Consider the following 18,564-nt stretch of genomic DNA (forward strand, 5'->3'; position numbering starts at 1 on the left):
GTGGTGAAACAGCGTGAAGAATACTGAAAACACATAATAAAAGTAATAAATCTTTAGACCAACATTTAATTTCTCTTTAATTTTTTTGGTATATTAACATGTAGTGCATACTTATAGTATTAATAAATAGTTTTGGTACAGGACAAAATGATTCCTTTGTGCAAAATTCCCTTTTGCTTTTGGGAATTCATACACACATAGACACGGTGTCGCACGCATATACACACACTCTGCTGGAGGCACAAGTTCTTATTATTTTTGTGTAATCAGCTTAGCGAGCAGAAGGCATGGTGGGATAGGCTGCTTGCTGATGCAAAGAGCCTCGTAATGTTGTGTGGTGAGGTTAAGTAATAAAGTGGCGCAAACCCAGTGCTGAATGGGCCACGCTGAGTAAATAAGAGTGGATAAAGGAGACCGAGGGAGAACAAGTCTCTCCCCAGGAGGCGGATCTCATTATGGGGATTTCAGCTGTCTGCGCAAACTTGAAAACAAGCTTAATGCATGCCTATAAAGCAGGTGTAATACATTTGCTAATGTGCCCGCAGTGCCCGTGGCTACAGCTACTGAATCAGTTCGTGGCACAGAGGACAAGGAGGATGCGCACAACGCAGGCTTCTTGCTTTTGATGTAACAGCAGCAAAGGTCATCAGGTTTCACAGATGCTTGGTTATGCAGAAATGACTTTGAACAACATATAGAAAAACTGACAATATAATTATCTCCATTGTTTGTGCTCTTAAAGTGAAGAAGAAGAATTTTGCCTTGTCTAGAAAGTATTTTCAGGAACAACGCATTACAAGTTCTGTAGGTGGCTAGCTCCGGGAGAAAATAAATTGAATTTCAGTATGCGTTTATTTTAGTCATACACTTTAAGTTGGGAAATCATTTTTAAAAAAAACTAGATGTTGTGTAGCATATGCTCCATAACCAATATCAATAAGCCTTTCATGTAGAGCTAACAAAGAGGCATCACATCTCCTGGCACGGACACGGTCGGTGTTGTTGAGATGTAATTGAAGCTGCAAGGGTCACATTTTCGGAATAGAAATTACAGTCTTGTCTTTGACTTGTGTGGCGTGAACCAGAGATGCATCCCACAGCCCTTGTGTCCTTCACAAGCCTTTATTATTTATAACGCTCGCTCTTTGAGCAATGACCAGTACTAATGCATAACCTTCTGTCCTTCTGGCTGATTCGCTTCCTTTGAAACCAAAGATTGAGGCAGGAGAAGTGGGTATACGGTGGATGAGGCTGGGGTGTGGGCGGGTGGGTAGGTGGGGGGCGGGGGGGGGGCTAGGATAGGGCAGTGGAGATCCAGGCTATCGAGAAGTTATTATGTTTTTTTCCCTTTATATCTGAGGATGTGGAATAACACTGTGATGATTCTTTTCTCCAGAATAGAGTTATGTGCTTCAAAGCAATACTATTTCCTGATGTCCCTCCTTCCACTATTTGTCTGCTCCACAAGAATAATGTGTTGGCCGGGGGGAGGGGGGGCTGGGCTTGGCTGGGTGTCTTTTAGCTACATGATTATTTGCTTGTTCCCACCTTTACCCACTCAGTTCTGTAAATATACCTGTGACAGGGGAATACAGTAATAACTAATACAGGACTTTTTCAGATGAACTCATTTCTTAGATAGGCCATGTTTAGCTCAGGTGAGATATACTCTTGTGCAGCTTGTATCACCTGATGTTATCCTATAGTGATTGAGCCTGTGCTGCGGCATGTGCTGGTGTGATCCATTGTTATTATACCTCTATGACAGAAGGACCGGGTGAGGAGGGGGGAGAACAGCAGGCTTTGAGGGGCAAGGGGAAGAAAGTGGGACATAGGCAGCATTAGTGCCGGATAGCCTGGGGGGGCCAAGGCTGACGTGTCAGGCATGACATGTTGGTGTCTAGTCCCCCACACGCACACACACAAACACACACCTTGGACTGGACTGCCCTCACACCCCCACTGGCTATCTCTAAATGTCCTGCAGTTGACCAGATGCAATGCATGGATGGAGAGACATAAATCTTTTAAGATGCTTGTTTTAACATGATTACAGTTTTTGAAAACTGGTTTGAAGGACATCTGTCACTTAAAATATTTTTACTATCAATAAAGATTAAGAAATTGTCAATTTGAACATTTCACAAAGCTCAATATGATAATCCTTTCTTTTCAAAATACAAAAGAAAAATGTATTTGATTTGCAATGATATCAAGAATTTTAGCCATGGATTCAGCACGTCTTTTGAAAAATTCTTTAGTATTTTTAAGTAATCAAGTAATTTTCACTTGCAAGTGGAGGTTTAAAATTGAATTATTTCCTCGATCAGTTGGTCATGTTTTGTGTAAACCAAAAACAGAAGATATTGAAGAATGGACGTCACTATTTCCAAAACCCCAGGCAATGTCTTCAGGTCTCCTTGTTTGTCCAGCTAGAACCCTTCATTTCTTTCTCTTTTTTTGCCAAAAATGTACTTCAGCAACAGTTTTTCATATTTGTTCATCAACCAACTGATTGATAATCATTTCAAATCTTGTCATAATATCCTTGGCTTTATACACACTGGACAGTACAACGATTTGCAACAGGGAGTGAGAGGAAGGCCTTAATTCAGCACAGGGCTGCAGGCCACCAACAGCAGAATCCTATTTACAGCAAATATCATTTAGGTAATTTAGGAGGAGGAGGCGCAATGGGGAAGCAGGCATCTCCTAAAAGGCTTACAGCTCTCTAAAGCTAGTCTTCATCTCAGCGTCCCACTATAAGAGGATAAAGAATCATTTGGATTGTTATTTGCCTCTTTCAACCCTGAGCTAATCAGGTTGACATTGCTTTGGGAATGAGGAGGACGCACCAAAACAGATGTGCTCATGTGCAAAGTGTCCCAAAGTCCCCTGTGAGTCTGCAACACAAAAGCCCTCTTCTCCCCTCCCTACTCCACCACCTCCATATTCCTCTCTCCATCACACCATCTCTCCTTCTTGACCTTTGAAATGGGCATTGCCTCTTCTCACCAATTTACCTCCCTCTGGTCCCTCTTGTGCTTGTGCTGCTTCCATCTCCACTCCAGCATCAGGGGAGAGACAGGTAAGAGCTTGCGCGGAGCACTCTCATGTCAGAGACCCTTTCGTTGAAGACCTGTGGCCACGGGTGAGAGCATAAGTGTCGAAAGCACCGGGTCCTTACTGCTTTAAGCATCGTTTGCATGCAGATTCTCCACCCATTCATCAGAAACTGGGGACTTACTTCTACAAACTCAAGTGCACTATTTTCTGTTGTTTACACGTATTACCTCCAGCCATTGGAGACATCTATTACACCATTGCATCCATTTCTTCTGCCCTTCTTCTACGTTTTCTGTCCTCTGTGTCTTCCCTCCTCTGCTTGTGGCTTAAAAATCACCTTAAAAAAATTGTCACAGAACTGCCGAGGTGTGAAATCCTTTTTGTTGGGCATCACCTCCTATGTAATTCCTTAACTCCATAATTCCACTTTGTGCCAGAATAATGAATGAGATAGATTTCCCCCCCCCCCCCCCCCCCAACTCCTGTAAGGTCTACGCCCTTGCGTGATGAGGAATCAGGCCTCAATGCTCGAGGGCCTGGAGAGATTGCCGTGGCCTCTTCTCCCTCTTGCCCTGTGCTGGGCTCTTAATTAAGGAAATGACAGCTCTTCTAGCAGCAGCAGTAGCCATAATGTGGCTAATAGTGTTACAGGCAGCCACTCAAAAGTCAGTCTCCGGTGATTCTCTATCCCCAGAAACACTATTGAGCTATCTCTAGCTGCTTCTCTGATCACAGTATTACTTTCCTGCCGGCCCAGAGGGAGCCATCTGACTAAGAGCACCTGGAGTTATTGGCAGCAGATTATGCCCCGTGTTATTGTTGAGGGCTTTGGTGGGAGTAATGAAACACTGAGCTAAATCAGTAGTGATTTAAGCACTTTTGCATTCCACAAGAAGTTAAAGGTGCACTTTGCAGTTTCAGGGGAGGGAGATTTTTTACATTTAATAAAACATATTAACTCTACATGTAATTCTTAGTATTGAATAATTATATCATCATAAAAACTAATTTTTTTTGAGGAATCTGGAACCAAACGTAAAACTAGAATATGTAAACAAAACTGTTGGCCCTGCTGCTAATAACAGTGAAACTGCAACTTTAAGGTAGCTTTCTAACCTCAAACAGTGTTAAATGGATCCAATTTTCCTGTGAGTAAAGTTTGTTTATTTAGTTATGAGAAGAATATATTTAGAAAATGTTTACTTCTCTGACACACCTTAAGTTACATAGTGCACCTTTAAGTAAATCACTATAAAGCCCCACACTGCACATTATAGGCGTTGCTACTCTTTACAACACAATGTCATGTATGAAACATGACTTTATAGACTTTTATTCCAGGCAGCTTCAGATAGAAATAATGAAAGCGACGTGATCTGTCACTCTACATTTCGTTCTCTGTCAGCTCTCTCTGCAATGCCACATCAACATTCCAGGCGGCATTAACAAAATCAATGGGCAAACAATCTAGGACAATTTGCTGTGTATTGATGGAATTTAACTTTGTGTATGATGTGGCTAGTCGTTTATCTGGGTCCATCCCTTACGCTTGAACAGCTCACAGATCGCTGTCCAACGAATGTTCTCAATCAACAGCATAACACAAAATGATATTACTGTGCTATAATAACCCAAACTTCAGTAATTGAATGTCTTTTAGATAATGTTATGTAATTTACTAATAATTTGCAATCTTTTTAAATATGTTCACATGTGAAATAATTTTCCATGGATTGGATTTCAAGGCAAAATTATTGACATCTTCTTAATAGCAAACACATGCACTCAGCCAGACATTTTCAAAAGGACCATTATAAAAATGGGGGTTGGCTTTTCATTCTGAATAGCCTGAATCGTTACCAGGCCTCTCTAGTACGTTTGACAACTTACATAATGCATTTCCACTAAAATAGCTTAAGTGTTAAAGCTTCTTTTATGGACAAAAATTGATTCCTGAATGCATCGAGGCAAAAGCTAACATGAACACAAAGCTTTCAATAACACCCATTTTATTCAGACTGTCAATGTACGAAGTGGTTGCATTAGACAAGGTGGCGTGCTGATTGCTTTATGAAATCCAGGCTAATTGTTTTGTGGTGTAGTCCTTGGGGCACCCTACATTCAGACAGGCCGAATAAAGTCAAATAAATATAGCTCTTTGCCCCCCCCCCACCCACCACCACCACCACTACCACCCAGAGAACACGGCTCAGTGCGCCCTTTTGCCTTGTGTGGCATTGAAAGTCGCTCTCCAGGGGCCACTATAGTGATCAATGAAAGAGAATTTATATAGTGGTGGATATTGGCAATATTTTCAAGACACAAGTCACATCAAATCGCACTCTGTGCCCTGTAATAAATATAATTATTTCACAGTCTCCTCACTTAAGATATCATGTCACTGTCAGTTCAAGTGTGGAATTATTGCATCTGATTTAATATAATTTAATTCACCATCTTACTTTCAGTGAAGGCCATGGAAGACATACGTACATTTAATGGCTAAAAAGTGTTTTTGTTATTCAGAATAAAGATTTAAAGGCACTTGAATTGTTACAACAGCAATTAAACTGTGAGGAAATAAAATAAAATAAAGATGAAGCCGATCATCCTAGATAAGTAAGTCTATGTTGTAGGTGTATCACCTGTTCTTTCATCCGTTTGGCCTGTTCCTTCATCTCTACTCACATCAATACATCCATTCATTCCACTTCTGTCTATTGTGTAACCGACACATTATATTGCATCAAAGGACTCTTCTTCTTTTTTGTTAAGTTTCTCTGTTTTCCCTTTATACAATATTAATCTCCTGGAAAAACATTTAATTCTCACGAACATCGATTGAATACTTTTTTTTTAATAAAAGTAAAACATGTGCAAAGATTCTAGTAATAAAAAACATTGAAGATTGTCTCCCTGAATATGTCTCCTCTCTGATATTTAATTTAGTTAAAGAAATTACTCAAAATCCATTGGAGGAAGATGTGCATGTGTATTTATTTGTTATCGATTTTCTTCCCTTGCGATAAACACGATAACGTTATGGATATTTGCAATGGGGATGAAGCTTTCTCAGTTATTGTGAAATGATGCAATGAAGGAATCGTTATCCACAAAGTCTCCTACACTGCTTTATGAGATAGAATACACATTATTCACAACCAATATCTTAACTTCAGTCGTGAGCAAAGCTGTTGAGCCTATTGATGTTATAGAGTCTCAATCCTTCATTGAAGCTAATTTAATTATTTAATTGTCTTTTTATTATGATAACTAGATAATTCACTGGCTTAAAAGGTTGCTCATTAGCACTGCTGAGTCCATTATTGTTAATACAGCATGGCGGCTGCATTTAGAGAATTGCCTTTGAGATGTTTGTAAAGTTTGAGTTTCTGTAAATGAAAATCAAGTGTAGGGTAAAGTTAATTCGATAATATCACTAGCAAGTAATATTAACTGCTTAGAGACAAAACCTTTTGTGACATATAGTGGCCTCATATATCCAGAATAAATGTGACATTATTCAGAGGATATTGTAATAATGTCGGCCAGAAAGTATTTTCCTGTATGTCCACATTGATCTTAATTCCACAAACTGACTGCACGGGGCGGGGCTCTGCACAACGTGATCCATAATGGGTGAAATAATTGGTGAAAAGAGACTGGCTTGTCAAAATCTCCACTGCATTGCGAGGTTGATAAGCGAGAGGATGTGGACGAGAAGCAGGGCCAGCCAGCCAGAGGTAGAAACCAGCTAAAAGCAGGCTTCCCCCTGGGCTTTCACATCAACCATCAAATGCTTGAGGTTTTTGAGGTCATGCCATTCACCAATTATTTGGATTTTATGTAAAGATGAAATGATTTTATTTGGCGGAGGGGAGTTTAAAATGTAATGCATAAATATACTTGACAGGCAATGAGATTTTGCTGGCAAGTCTATTCAATAGACTGTTCTGTAGAAAGCTTTTATAAAAGGACTAGAGACCACTGCATGTGCTGTTTGTATAACAAGAAAAGGCTTATTCATCTTTGAGTCTAAAGACTTAGTACGTCTTTGCCTCGTCCTTCATTTAAAAGCTGCAATATTCCATTTAAGAAAATCGATCTTACAGTGGAAGTTTGATCACATTTATTTCTTAATTCATTGCCAACATGTGCGTTTTAACAAGGTTGTGTGGCCTTCACACACATTTCCACATGGTTAGCTTGACATGGTTGGAGCTGTTAGTTGAAGGAAACTTCTTTATTCACTTTTGTGAGCATTGAGTCTCATGCGTATTTAATTAAAAATTGTGTATAACCTTTTTGTAAAATGATCATGTTAGTGTTAAAATAAAATTATGGAAATACAGTTTTATTGTGCATGTGAATTGATTCAGCAACTATAAACAGCAGTAGTTCCAGGTTCTCATCTGTACTAAAATATAGTCTTTAAACTTCAAATGTCAATCAAAAAGTAGAGTTTAATAATGTCCATTTATAAGAAATAGAACAAAATAGGTTAATTTGCTGCATGTTGGGGAGTACTACACTACATTTAATATTTACACTGTAATTTATTTTGATGATTAAGACACATGTCACCAATCTGTGGGATATTAAGAGTCATGCAAATATTTATCAATTAATTTGATTTTTAAAGCCCCTAGTGGGGAGAAATCTGATTCCCTAATGGCTAACTAAGAAACAACAGAGTTTAAGTTTAGAAAAAAACAATCTTACAAAGTATGAATCAGGTAAATCCCACTCAAATGTGGAGCATCCTTGTGAATGAATACGTTTAACAGTATGAATATGGTGATTCAATTAATACTCAAAATTCAACCAAAGCACAAAAAAAGGAAGATTATGTCACAGTACTGGTGACACTTTGTCTCCTAAGTGTTATACAGTTAAAAAAAAATACTTGATATTTGTTCAAAGAAAACTCTTAAATACCTCAAATGACTGCTTGAAGGTTGGACAAAGACAGCTATACAAGCCCAGGGTAAAGTTGTAAAACAAGTCATGGAATCCATAATAGGCCTGACGTTGTCTTTGGCACAGCTGGGCGACATGAATCAGTGAGTAGATGTTACCCACTCTATTGACAGCCTGTCAGAGAGCGAGCAGGGGCACTTGTTTATAATGGCATATAGTTTTACTACATTTGGTTTCTGCAGCTCTACACAAGCTTATTCAAAAGACATGCATCCGCTGAACCAACTTCTTTCAATCTTTTTCTTTAAAGAAAATCAATGTGAGGTTGCTTTGTACCTTGTTTACAACTTGTCAATTTGTCTTATATTGTTTTAAGAATGTAAACAATTATAAAAAGCACAATATCCCAATATCACTCTTCATTGTCAGAAAATCAGTCTTAATGTTGCTTATTTCACCCGTGTAAGATGTTTGCCGACTTTTTGTACGTTCTTGCTTTAGCTAGATTTAAGTGCCCTTCACATTAAATTCTATGTATTCTGGCAGCACTGTAGCTTGGTGAGAGACATCTAGATTAAATGTTTCTGAAGGTTCTTTTTGTGAAATGTACTCGTATTTGCACTCCAAAAGCCCTTGTGTCAACAGGAAGGCATCATCATGTGATCACGATATCATTGAGGTCAAAGAGTCAGGGTCAAAGCAGCCCTTTTGAACCTTTTAGCGCAGTCCACTCCACACTGGGTGCACTGCTGAGATATCCTGTGAGATAGGGATTGCTATGATATCCCTTCGTCCGATCCTTTATTTTACCCTGCAGCCATCAGCAGGCTTATTATCATGTCTGCTCCGCTCCACTCTGCCCTCATAGCAAACAGGTCTAATTGTGTGTCGTAGCTGCGGGCTCAGAGCGGAGGGGGGTAGTGGGTTTAGATGAGTGATACTCAGTGATGTAAATGGCTGAATAATATGGCCTGGGCGTTTTTGGTGGAGCTCTATCTCTCAGCGGTAATCTAGGCCATCGGGGACCCGCTAGCATGTATCATCCCCCATCAACGAGCCTCTCTCTGCTGGTCGGTAATTTATTCAGTGCTACAGCGGATATTGATAAAGCACTTAAATACAAATTCCCCTCTTTTCCCGACTGCCCTCCTCTGCACCGATGTACACCATGCGTTGTAATATCACAATCTGCGCTGTGTTTTGTGTTTATCTACTTATATTATCTGTGTTGATCTAAGGTGGGCTCTTTGTTGTCTCCCTTTCTTTCTATATTATGGACTTTTGCCTGTTGCTCTCCCAGGAGCCCGTGACGGTTCAGTCCAGTCTGACGCCAGCAGCAGTCCCTCTGAGCAGAGTCAACTGGGCCTGTCCCACCCAGGATACCCAATGGGTCCACAGGTGAGTGAGGGGATCTGAAACAAACCCAAACGTTAAAAAGTGGAGTTTTTCCTTTTTCTCGTCAAGCTTGTCTGGTCTGGTCTCATATTAAGATGTTAGACAAACAAACGCAAAAGGGTTTGTGCTCCTGAACCCAGTCTTTTCAAACTGTACTTTCAGGTGTGTGTAACAAAGATAAACTGTACCATTATGAAGGAAAAAGTCCCTGCACTAAAAAAAAAAAGTTGCAGTAGCTATACACATACAAAAACAGTCAATTAATTATCTCCTGATTTGCGCTTGTTGTTTGTTGTTTTCTAAAACATTACATTCAATATTCGTGAATAAACTGAATTACTGATTTGTTAATACTATTTTATAATTTCATTATTACTATTTTTAATATTTATTATATGTAGTTAATAGTGGTGGGCCGATAACGGCGTTAACGGCTGCGTTAACGCCAAACTCTTATCGGGCGATAAAAAAAATATCGCCGTTAATCTCTTAATTCCACCTCCTGTTCGGCTCAGGGGAGATGCTGTTCGCCGTCGGGGTGAACCCCCTTCCGCACGTGAAGGCTCGCTTCACGTGCGGGAAAGCTATAGTGTGAGCGGCCACAGCTTGTATTTTGGTCATATCTAACACTGGACTGCAGGCCTATATAAAAGTGTTGTACCTTTGCTTTCTTTGGGTTAAAAAAAACTCCATCAACTCAGTATCCGTCTAGTCCAAAAAAACTCTGTCAGCTGCTGCTGCAGACGGTGTGCAGACGTGCTCGGAGAATCGGCATCGGCGCATCAACAGTCATTCAATGCAGCGGCAGTAATCATACAACCGAACGGTGTAGAAAGTCCCGTCAGTTAAAAATAGTGATCCAGATTTTAAATCCATGTTAAAATCGGAAGGATATAAAGCTAGCTAGCTTAAAAAAAGTAGCAAACATGTCAACTGTGATGTGTTCAGGCCGGCTCAGTGATATGATTGATGTGTTCAAATGCAACACAAAAAAAAAGAAATTTGAGATTTTGGCGAAACTTGTTTTCCCAGCAAGATAAAATAGATAGTAAAGATGGAATGGAATTATGACCTGTTTAATGTCCTATCTAGAGCTATGATCATATCAGCAATTAAAGCAATAATACAAGTTCTATTTCAACAAAATAATAGAAAATTATCAATTGTGATATCAATAAAGACTTGGATCGTTAAGGAGTCTTGAAAATGGTATCAATATCAATACAAATTAACTCTCCTGTCATCTGAGAGAAATTAAGATGATTTAATTTTTTTAACCGTTAGTATTTACCGGTTAAAAATATTATCGGTTGACTGGTTTACCATGGACATCCCTTATACTGTATAAATGTATATGATACATTGTATGTTTTTTTTTGTGTTATCCCAGTTAAGTTTATTATTAATTTTTTATCATTTAATATTACTTTTAATAGTTCCGGGACGTTGGAGCAATAACCTGGTGTTTTGACACTTCAGTGTGCACTGTGAATTTGAAGTAATGTTCAGTTTTTGAATAAAGATGCAGCATTTACAAATGTTTATTTTTTTTATCCGATTCATCGATTAATCGAAAAAATAATCGACCGATTAATCGATTATTGAAATAATCGTTAGTTGCAGCCCTAAACAATTCATCGTTACCTCTTATGGCCTACAGTTCAAAGTTCATGTTTAACTGAATAAACAGTTTGTAAACACAAGTACATCTTGTTGAACATTATTTATTTTCATCACCAATTATCATAGTAGAACAGCTTCCTCAAGCAGTTTGTGATGCATGTTGGAAACAGGAGATGAGCCCCTGGTCTGATGCGCCACCTGGCTTGAGAAACACGTTCTCAAAGACTTACTTTGAGTCATTATTTAGGGAGCACACGCATATTATGAATGAATTCAAATGAGCCATTTTAATCTAGATTAATCTAGATTAATTTCAAAATTAATCTAGATTAATCTAGATTAAAAAAATTAATCTATGCCCACCTCTAGTAGTTAATAACTCAAAACCTTCCTCAAGACAGCATTGATGTTTGATCATGTTTGATCAGATTTGAGTGAAGGTAAACAAACTGTCATCAGATTTGAACTATTGAAAAATCCTGCAAGGAGAGCACAGAGGGAAAAAAAGAAAACTGCCAAATGTGAAATAATAACCAAAACTGCTCTAACTTTTGCAGAAAATAGTGTGTTTATAGTGTGGAGAATCCGATAAGTCATAGTAGGAATCTTATTGAGAAAATAAGTTGTCAGGTCCTAAAGTCTGTTCAGGCGTAAACATGAACCAAACAAGTGCATGAAGGTCTGATCAAGCATGCACAAACATCAATAGAGTCAATAAGTAAGGGGACAAAAATTAAGGTCAAGGGAATTTTTTCACAAGTAGGTCAAAATGTCTACTTGAGTGAAAAGTCATAATTTCTTCATATCTGACTGTTTTGATTGGAATGTACACTACGAAAAATAAATTCTGCACCTAACAAGTTTATATTCTGGGCTCTGAAAAATTTCCACTGTTTGGTTTGAATCTGGCGTATTAAAAACACAATGATACTGTAATGATTATAAATGATTGGACAAAGCGAGAGAAGTCCATGGAGGGCTGAGTTATCTTGGTTGGCTTAAGCATCCTTCTGTTTGATGATGAGTGCTCTGACATTGTCCCCAGTCTACTCGTCGTGTTTGACGTGGGCCCTGTTATTTTTCTGCCTCCACCATCCATGCTGCTCTTTTTTCACGCTGTGACCACATGTGCACAGTGTAAGTTTAAGCTGTTTGCTTGACGGTTTCAGTGAAATAAAATTACGGACTTGGTCTTTTCACATTCATATTCTTATAGTGCATGTGTTGAGTGGATAAAAAAATAATAAAAATAAAGCACCCTCACTGGATGCTACACCTTGAATAAATGTAAGACAAATGTGATTATTTTGTCATCACACATCATCTTTAAATGTAATTGAGTTGTGGCACTCATCAGCCAATACAGGCCTTGTCAAAACAAGCAGGGGAGCAAAGAGCCCCAGCCCGCAGCCCTGTTAATAGCTCAATCAGGCATTGTCCTATCTGATTGGATTTATTGGCCTGGTGGCTCGGCGATGTTTAATGAACATCTATCTCATTAGTGTTGCTCAATGTCACCCCTCAACACTCTCCTCGCACACGCACACACACACTCACACACACACACACACACACACACACACACACACACACACACACACACACACACACACACACACACATACACACACACACACACACACACACACACACACACACACACACACACACACACACACACACACATACACACACATAGAAAGAATCAGGTTTCCTCCACCCCCTTTAATAAGGCCATTCTCCCTGCACTCACTGTTACTCAATGACAGTCAATCCTCATCAGGATAAACAAAAGAGAAAAAGCAGGAGGAAGAGAGCCGTTTGTTGGCCAGGTTTGTTGGGTGAGAAATCCCCAGTGAAAGAGTCAATCAGCTGCAAGTGCAGATAAAGAATGAGCTTAATTAAAAGCCCTTTTCCTATTACAGATATCCTGGCTGGTCAGAGCCACCGTTTGGGCAATAGATAAGAAATAAACACAAAAGGGGAAAGCATCTCGGGACAGGCAGCAGTTAGAGTGTGAGCCTCAGCAGGCGGCTCTCAACAGTCACCATCTAATATATTAATGCTGTCAGTACAGTCTCTGTGAAGCTAACACTTTTCAGAAACAAAGGCGCTCCGCATGCCATACCCAATTCTCTTGTTCCAGGATCAATATGTTTTGATAGATTCTCGCTCCCGAGCCGGATATTGTTCGAACAACCATTATCCGATGGTAGTTTACCCAACATGAATCCACCTTCCTTCTGCTTCCCACTCGCAGTTAGGATGACAAAAGTCTGCTATCTGGGTGATTATGGGCAATTTCTCAGTGCCAGAGCTGCCAGGAAGATAGAAAAGGGCCTATTCTCCCCTGATGGGCAGAGAGGCTGGGTACCATCCAGTCCTGAGTGGGGCTGCTTCCACCATCCAGAGCCCAACACACACACCCAGTCTGCCCGTCTATGTGGCCCCTAGGAGACCGCTTCTCAACATGCAGCTGTCAACGCTGCCAAGCATAGTACAGCAGCTTTCTAACAGCACCTATGGAGAGGAGGAGTGGGACTACTGTACCAGGCAAAACAGCGTAAGGTGAACTGCTCATGAATCTAGATGAGCTGGGGATTCTCATTGTAAAAACTTGCGTGGCTCCAGAGTTGAGCTCATTACATTCACGCTAAATATATTCTTATCTCTGATTTTGACGTGTGCATATGCGTCATTCTCACCTCGGGTGAAGATCGTAATCAGTCCTAAAGTGGCACAACAAACAGCCTAAAGCCTCAGAACTCTTGCAAAAAAAACGTCTCCACAAGCTTTCTCTCTTGCCTGTGTGCCTAACAGCTGCCTGTTTCTCCAAAGCTGCCTGTAATGATAAATAAATCAGGGGCTACATCTGATAATTGCAGAATTGTCTTTTAATGTTATTCCCTTCTATGTGAGGGAACTGTCTGCGCTGTCAAGCCTGGCAATCTCATTTTGTTTGACTCAGATATGAAATGTTCAAAGAGTGTCTTTGATTATATGCTGCTTCGATTCAAGATTACATTTAGTTTAAAACGCAAGATTAAACATATGTCACTCGCCGCTAACCAACGGGGTTGCCTTTGTTATTGTTCTTTGAGGATTCTTTCTTTGAGCTCCCGGATTATTAATTCATTTTTTTAAAGTTAATGGCAAATGTCATTTTGAATGCTCTCAGAAGCGTCAGATATTGTCATTTGTTATGCGCGGTTGTTGGATATCAAAGCAAATGTTGAAAAAGAGGAATCCTATACCATGCTTGTGATTACTCCTGCCAACAACATTCACCTGTCTGTGTGCTTTTTTATTTTATTAACAGCTTTAGAAGCACAAACAAGTATTGGAATTGTTTGTCTCTCAGTGCAGATATTTCGCCCAAAGATCTCCCTGTGCTTGGTAGCTTTAAACCCACATGACCTTGTACCTTCTTAAATTGCGATCGCATGTATGTCGGAGTGGGTGCAGGCTTTGTGCACCATGCAGGGTTATCACATTGACAGGCCTGTCACCTAAGAGCACCAGGCTTGTGAATACAGTGGGGTCTTCGCACCAGTCGGCCCGTTGTGCACCTTGAAAAAGCTGCAGACACGCCATGCAAAACACAAGCAGATAGCTGACAATTGGAGTTAAAGGCTTGTGAATGTAAGTTATGGTGCAGGAGTCAAAACAGGTGCAGCCAGGCTTACCTAGCATTGTCTAAGGGATGCCTTGCTGTGGACACAACACAAGCTGACAATGTGCTTTTATTATTTTATTCAAACAAACAATTCAATTCTATGTTTAAACTGTAAATGTGTTGGATTTTGCAGCCTCTCCTGCATCCCGTGTCTCATGCCCTCCTTTGTAAATTAACTTTGACAAGCTCAAATGCTGACATAATTCGAAAATGTTTTCATCATAAAGAATGCAATTTAAGATGTCATTCCCTGTGTATTTGTGTAGATTTCAGCCACGGTACAAAAACCTTCCCACTTATGGCTCAAAGCTCTGGATGAAAAATCTGTTGGTTTATTTCTAAACCCACTTCCTCAGAAAATACATTTGAAGGGATTTTCAACTGTGCAAAATATCTCAGAGCGATACTTCAGATAACATATCTTTTCCTCTATGGGTATGACTGCACAGATTCAACTTAAACTAATAGAAATGAATGGATACACGAAGAGACAAGAGTGATGTGTTGTATCCCTCGTCAAAAGGTTGAAGTACTGCTACTTTCTTTTGAGTAAAAGCTGTGTGTATTTCAGTCATATTTCTGCGGTTCGAGGGATTTGTTCAATGGGCCTAAACATATATCACTCCTCATCCCCCAAATGTTCACAAACATTGTATTTGATCCGTGTCAGTACGAATTACAGTGTGTTTTGACTGTATGTGTGTGACTCAGAATTAATCTGCAAAACAACTGCACTCATCAAAACATAGATTTTTGATACAGCCACTTTGCGGAAATCTGACTCACTGCTTTACCTATCTGTTAGTCATCACATTTAGGATATGAAATAGTGTATTAATGTCTTTGTGTGCAAGACACACAGGTGATAGTGTATGATAATTCAACGTGAAATGTATCTACTATAGAGAAATTGTATCCTATTGTTCTACAATATTTATATTATATATGTATTTACAATACAGAGTTTGGTCTGTGGAACACATTTCTCTGTCCTCAACATTCGGATTATTTATGTGATGTTTAATGTGTTTTCCATATTGTGATAAATGCCATTATTATTTTATTATTGTTATGGTAATGCTTTTTACCATATCTTCATACATTTGAACTTGAAAAACTAATTTTACTCTTTTAAAATAGGGCAGATTTGGTACGTGTAGAAAATATAGGACAGATAAGAACGATTAATCAAGTCATCAAAAGTAACTACATTAGAAGCAGTGTTAAGTTTATTTTCGATATTGCATTAAACACAACTACAAAAAAAAAGATAACATATTAAAATCCAAGACTTCTTCCCAGGCCTTTATTAACATCACTGATTATATTTTTGTGTGTGTCTGCTGCAGTCTCTTCTGGTGGCCCAGCAGCTGGCCAACGCAGTAGGTGGTGTGATGTCGGGGGCGGCGTCAGGCATGAACCAGCCCATCCTCATCCCCTTCAACGCAGGCGGACACCTGGGCGGGCAGCAGGGCCTGGTCCTCTCACTGCCCACTGCAAACCTCCAGAGCCTGGTGGCTGCTGCTGCCGCGGGGGGCATCATGTCGCTCCCCCTCCAGAACCTGCAAGGTAAGAAAGAGGGCACAGTACAAAAAAGAACTGATAAAAAAACTGCCTCCTGTGACAAAACAGGGTCAACTTCCCAGGAATATTGTAGCACGTTATTCAGGTACTCTAGTAAGCTCATGGATATTCTAAAAAGACACTAACATTTCTAATCCAATTTCTGTTTAATACGTAATGATTTATAGAATATAGACGTCATCAGACATCAATACAGTAGTAATAACAAAAATAATCGATCGGGTTTGTTATACAGTATCCATTGTATGACATGGACCAGTTTTTGTTTTTCTTTAATAAAGAAGATGTACAAAGCTTCTGACCAGGTAAGAATCCTTTAGGGGTTTGTTTCCCAAAAAGCCGCTATCCTCGACTTGCCCAGAGGAACAACCATATTAATTACAGGTCAATGTTTTGCAGTGCATCGCAAAAGCACTTTATGCCTCTTTCCTGTGCATATGAGTGCACTGTACTTCACTTTTTTGTATCTCTTTCCACCTCATCTGTCCATCCACAAGGCTGTACTTATCCTTGCCTTTTAAACTTTAATGCCCAAGTGTTCTCTTTTGATCATAGTTGTAAATGGTTTTCATTTTAATGTTTAAAACATTGTCTCTTTTATACCATTAGATTGAGGGATGGATGGGGAAACCGTTGGTCATAAATCTTGGATGAGCGAGCCGCACTAATGTAAAAAGATGCCAGGCTACATGTAAAGCAGTGTGTTTTTGGGATGGAGATTACAATAATGCCAGTGCAGCACAAAGTGCAGGGAAGGGCTCCATTCCCTTCATGTGGGAAAATGGATGGACAGATGCCCTGAGTGAGGAAATGTGGAGGTAGAAGCCTAATGGACACAAACATGCATAAATAACAGCAGCCATCGCTGTGGGCAGAGCTTTTAATAAACCCGCATCTATCCAGTGAGCCCTTCAATGTATCCATCAGTAGTGGACGATAATGGGCCCAGCAGGCCCGTCTGACTTACACTTCAACAGACCTTCCTCTTGGTGCATGAGGGACAACCCAGAGGCTTCAGCGATCTGATGAACTGATCGACAAACACATTGTCAGGGTGTCAAAACGCCAAAAGAAACACCTCTCAGTCATTCTTATTGTCCACTGCTAAACAAACCAGCAGTCAGTCCAGAATCCAGTGTCCTGATCAAATTCCCCATCCGTGAAAGATAGCAAAAAAAACAGTTGTGGAGAAATGCCTCTGTGGCAGATCTTTTTTTAAGCGTGTGGTCTGACAGACTGCCTGTTCGCACGTCCTCTTATCTAAAGGGGATGCATTGAAGGGACCTCCATGGAGAGAAAGTGACACAAGTCACGAGTGAAGCTAAATGTCTTGACTGTGTCCGGGCCCCTCTGGCCACGCCACGCTCCTCCACTCGCCCCTGTCTGAGTTGATCACAGCTCCACTGAATGAGGCCTGCTGGCACAGCACCTCTGTCAGACAACTGCAGCTCTAGCCTCTGCCACCGCGTCCCCTCCCAGCCCCCCGCGGGTCTCCAGGCCTGATTAATCACACATATAATACAGTGCCGTGCTGTCGCCGGGGAGTAGTCGGCTCATTTCACGACCTCAGGACCAAGTATGTTTTACAGCACTCACGCTGCTAGCTAATTAGCGTCAGATCAGACACAAGACAACTGCTCGGCACAGTAATGAGATTTCAGGAGGAGCCCGGCCAATAGCAGCGTTTAAATGTAATGAGGCGGCTAATGACCAGCTAATAAGGCTATGTGTCTTGGGGAATGGGGTTTGAGGGTTAAGGAATTGTACTCTTTACATGAGAGCCAGCATGCTTGTAGTTCTATAGTCATTTTCTTTGTGAAAATGCAATGTTTAATAATTATATTAGATCAAAATTAGATTTTTCAGTCCAGATGGTTGTTGGATTTTGTCCAATTTCATATTCAGCTTTAATGAGGGACTTGTTAAAAAGACAAGATCAGAACAAGCAGTAACAACAGCATCTTTGATCACATGTTTTGATCATGCTACTCAAAGCGCTGGCGCTGTAAGAATGAATGTTGACAGAAGGGAACCGGCTGGACTGTTGTGAGCTTTAGGAGGGCAGCTCTCTCCGACTGTGATGAATAACTATCACTGTAATGGGGTTGTGCTGTAAAGTTGGAGCGGTTGCTTAAATAAAACTGAACAGCATCTTGTGGCAGACTCAGTAAACACAGGCTCCAGTGTAACTGGTTATTTGTCAGAATGATTTATGCTCGCAAACATGCAGTAAAAACAAATTCCCAATGAAACTAAACAAGGGAGAAAGTTATCTTTTGTGACAGATTGCACACAATTCT

At 40.2% G+C, this 18,564-nt stretch overlaps 1 protein-coding gene across 1 annotated transcript in view; it reads left to right on the plus strand.

Annotated features, from left to right (window-relative positions):
- The window catches only part of pou6f2 (POU class 6 homeobox 2), a gene marked incomplete at its 3' end in the record, with an annotated part of 66,528 nt that overhangs the window by 4,880 nt on the left and 43,084 nt on the right, over nucleotides 1-18,564 (plus strand). The window contains exons 2-3 of the mRNA XM_080050458.1: nucleotides 9,287-9,384; nucleotides 16,030-16,249. Of these exons, the coding sequence (XP_079906584.1) occupies nucleotides 9,287-9,384; nucleotides 16,030-16,249 (318 nt within the window). The remainder of the gene's footprint in view (nucleotides 1-9,286; nucleotides 9,385-16,029; nucleotides 16,250-18,564) is intronic.

This window comes from Ammodytes marinus (genome assembly GCF_949987685.1).
Source record: "Ammodytes marinus genome assembly, chromosome: 21".
Taxonomy (NCBI): Eukaryota; Metazoa; Chordata; class Actinopteri; order Uranoscopiformes; family Ammodytidae; genus Ammodytes; species Ammodytes marinus.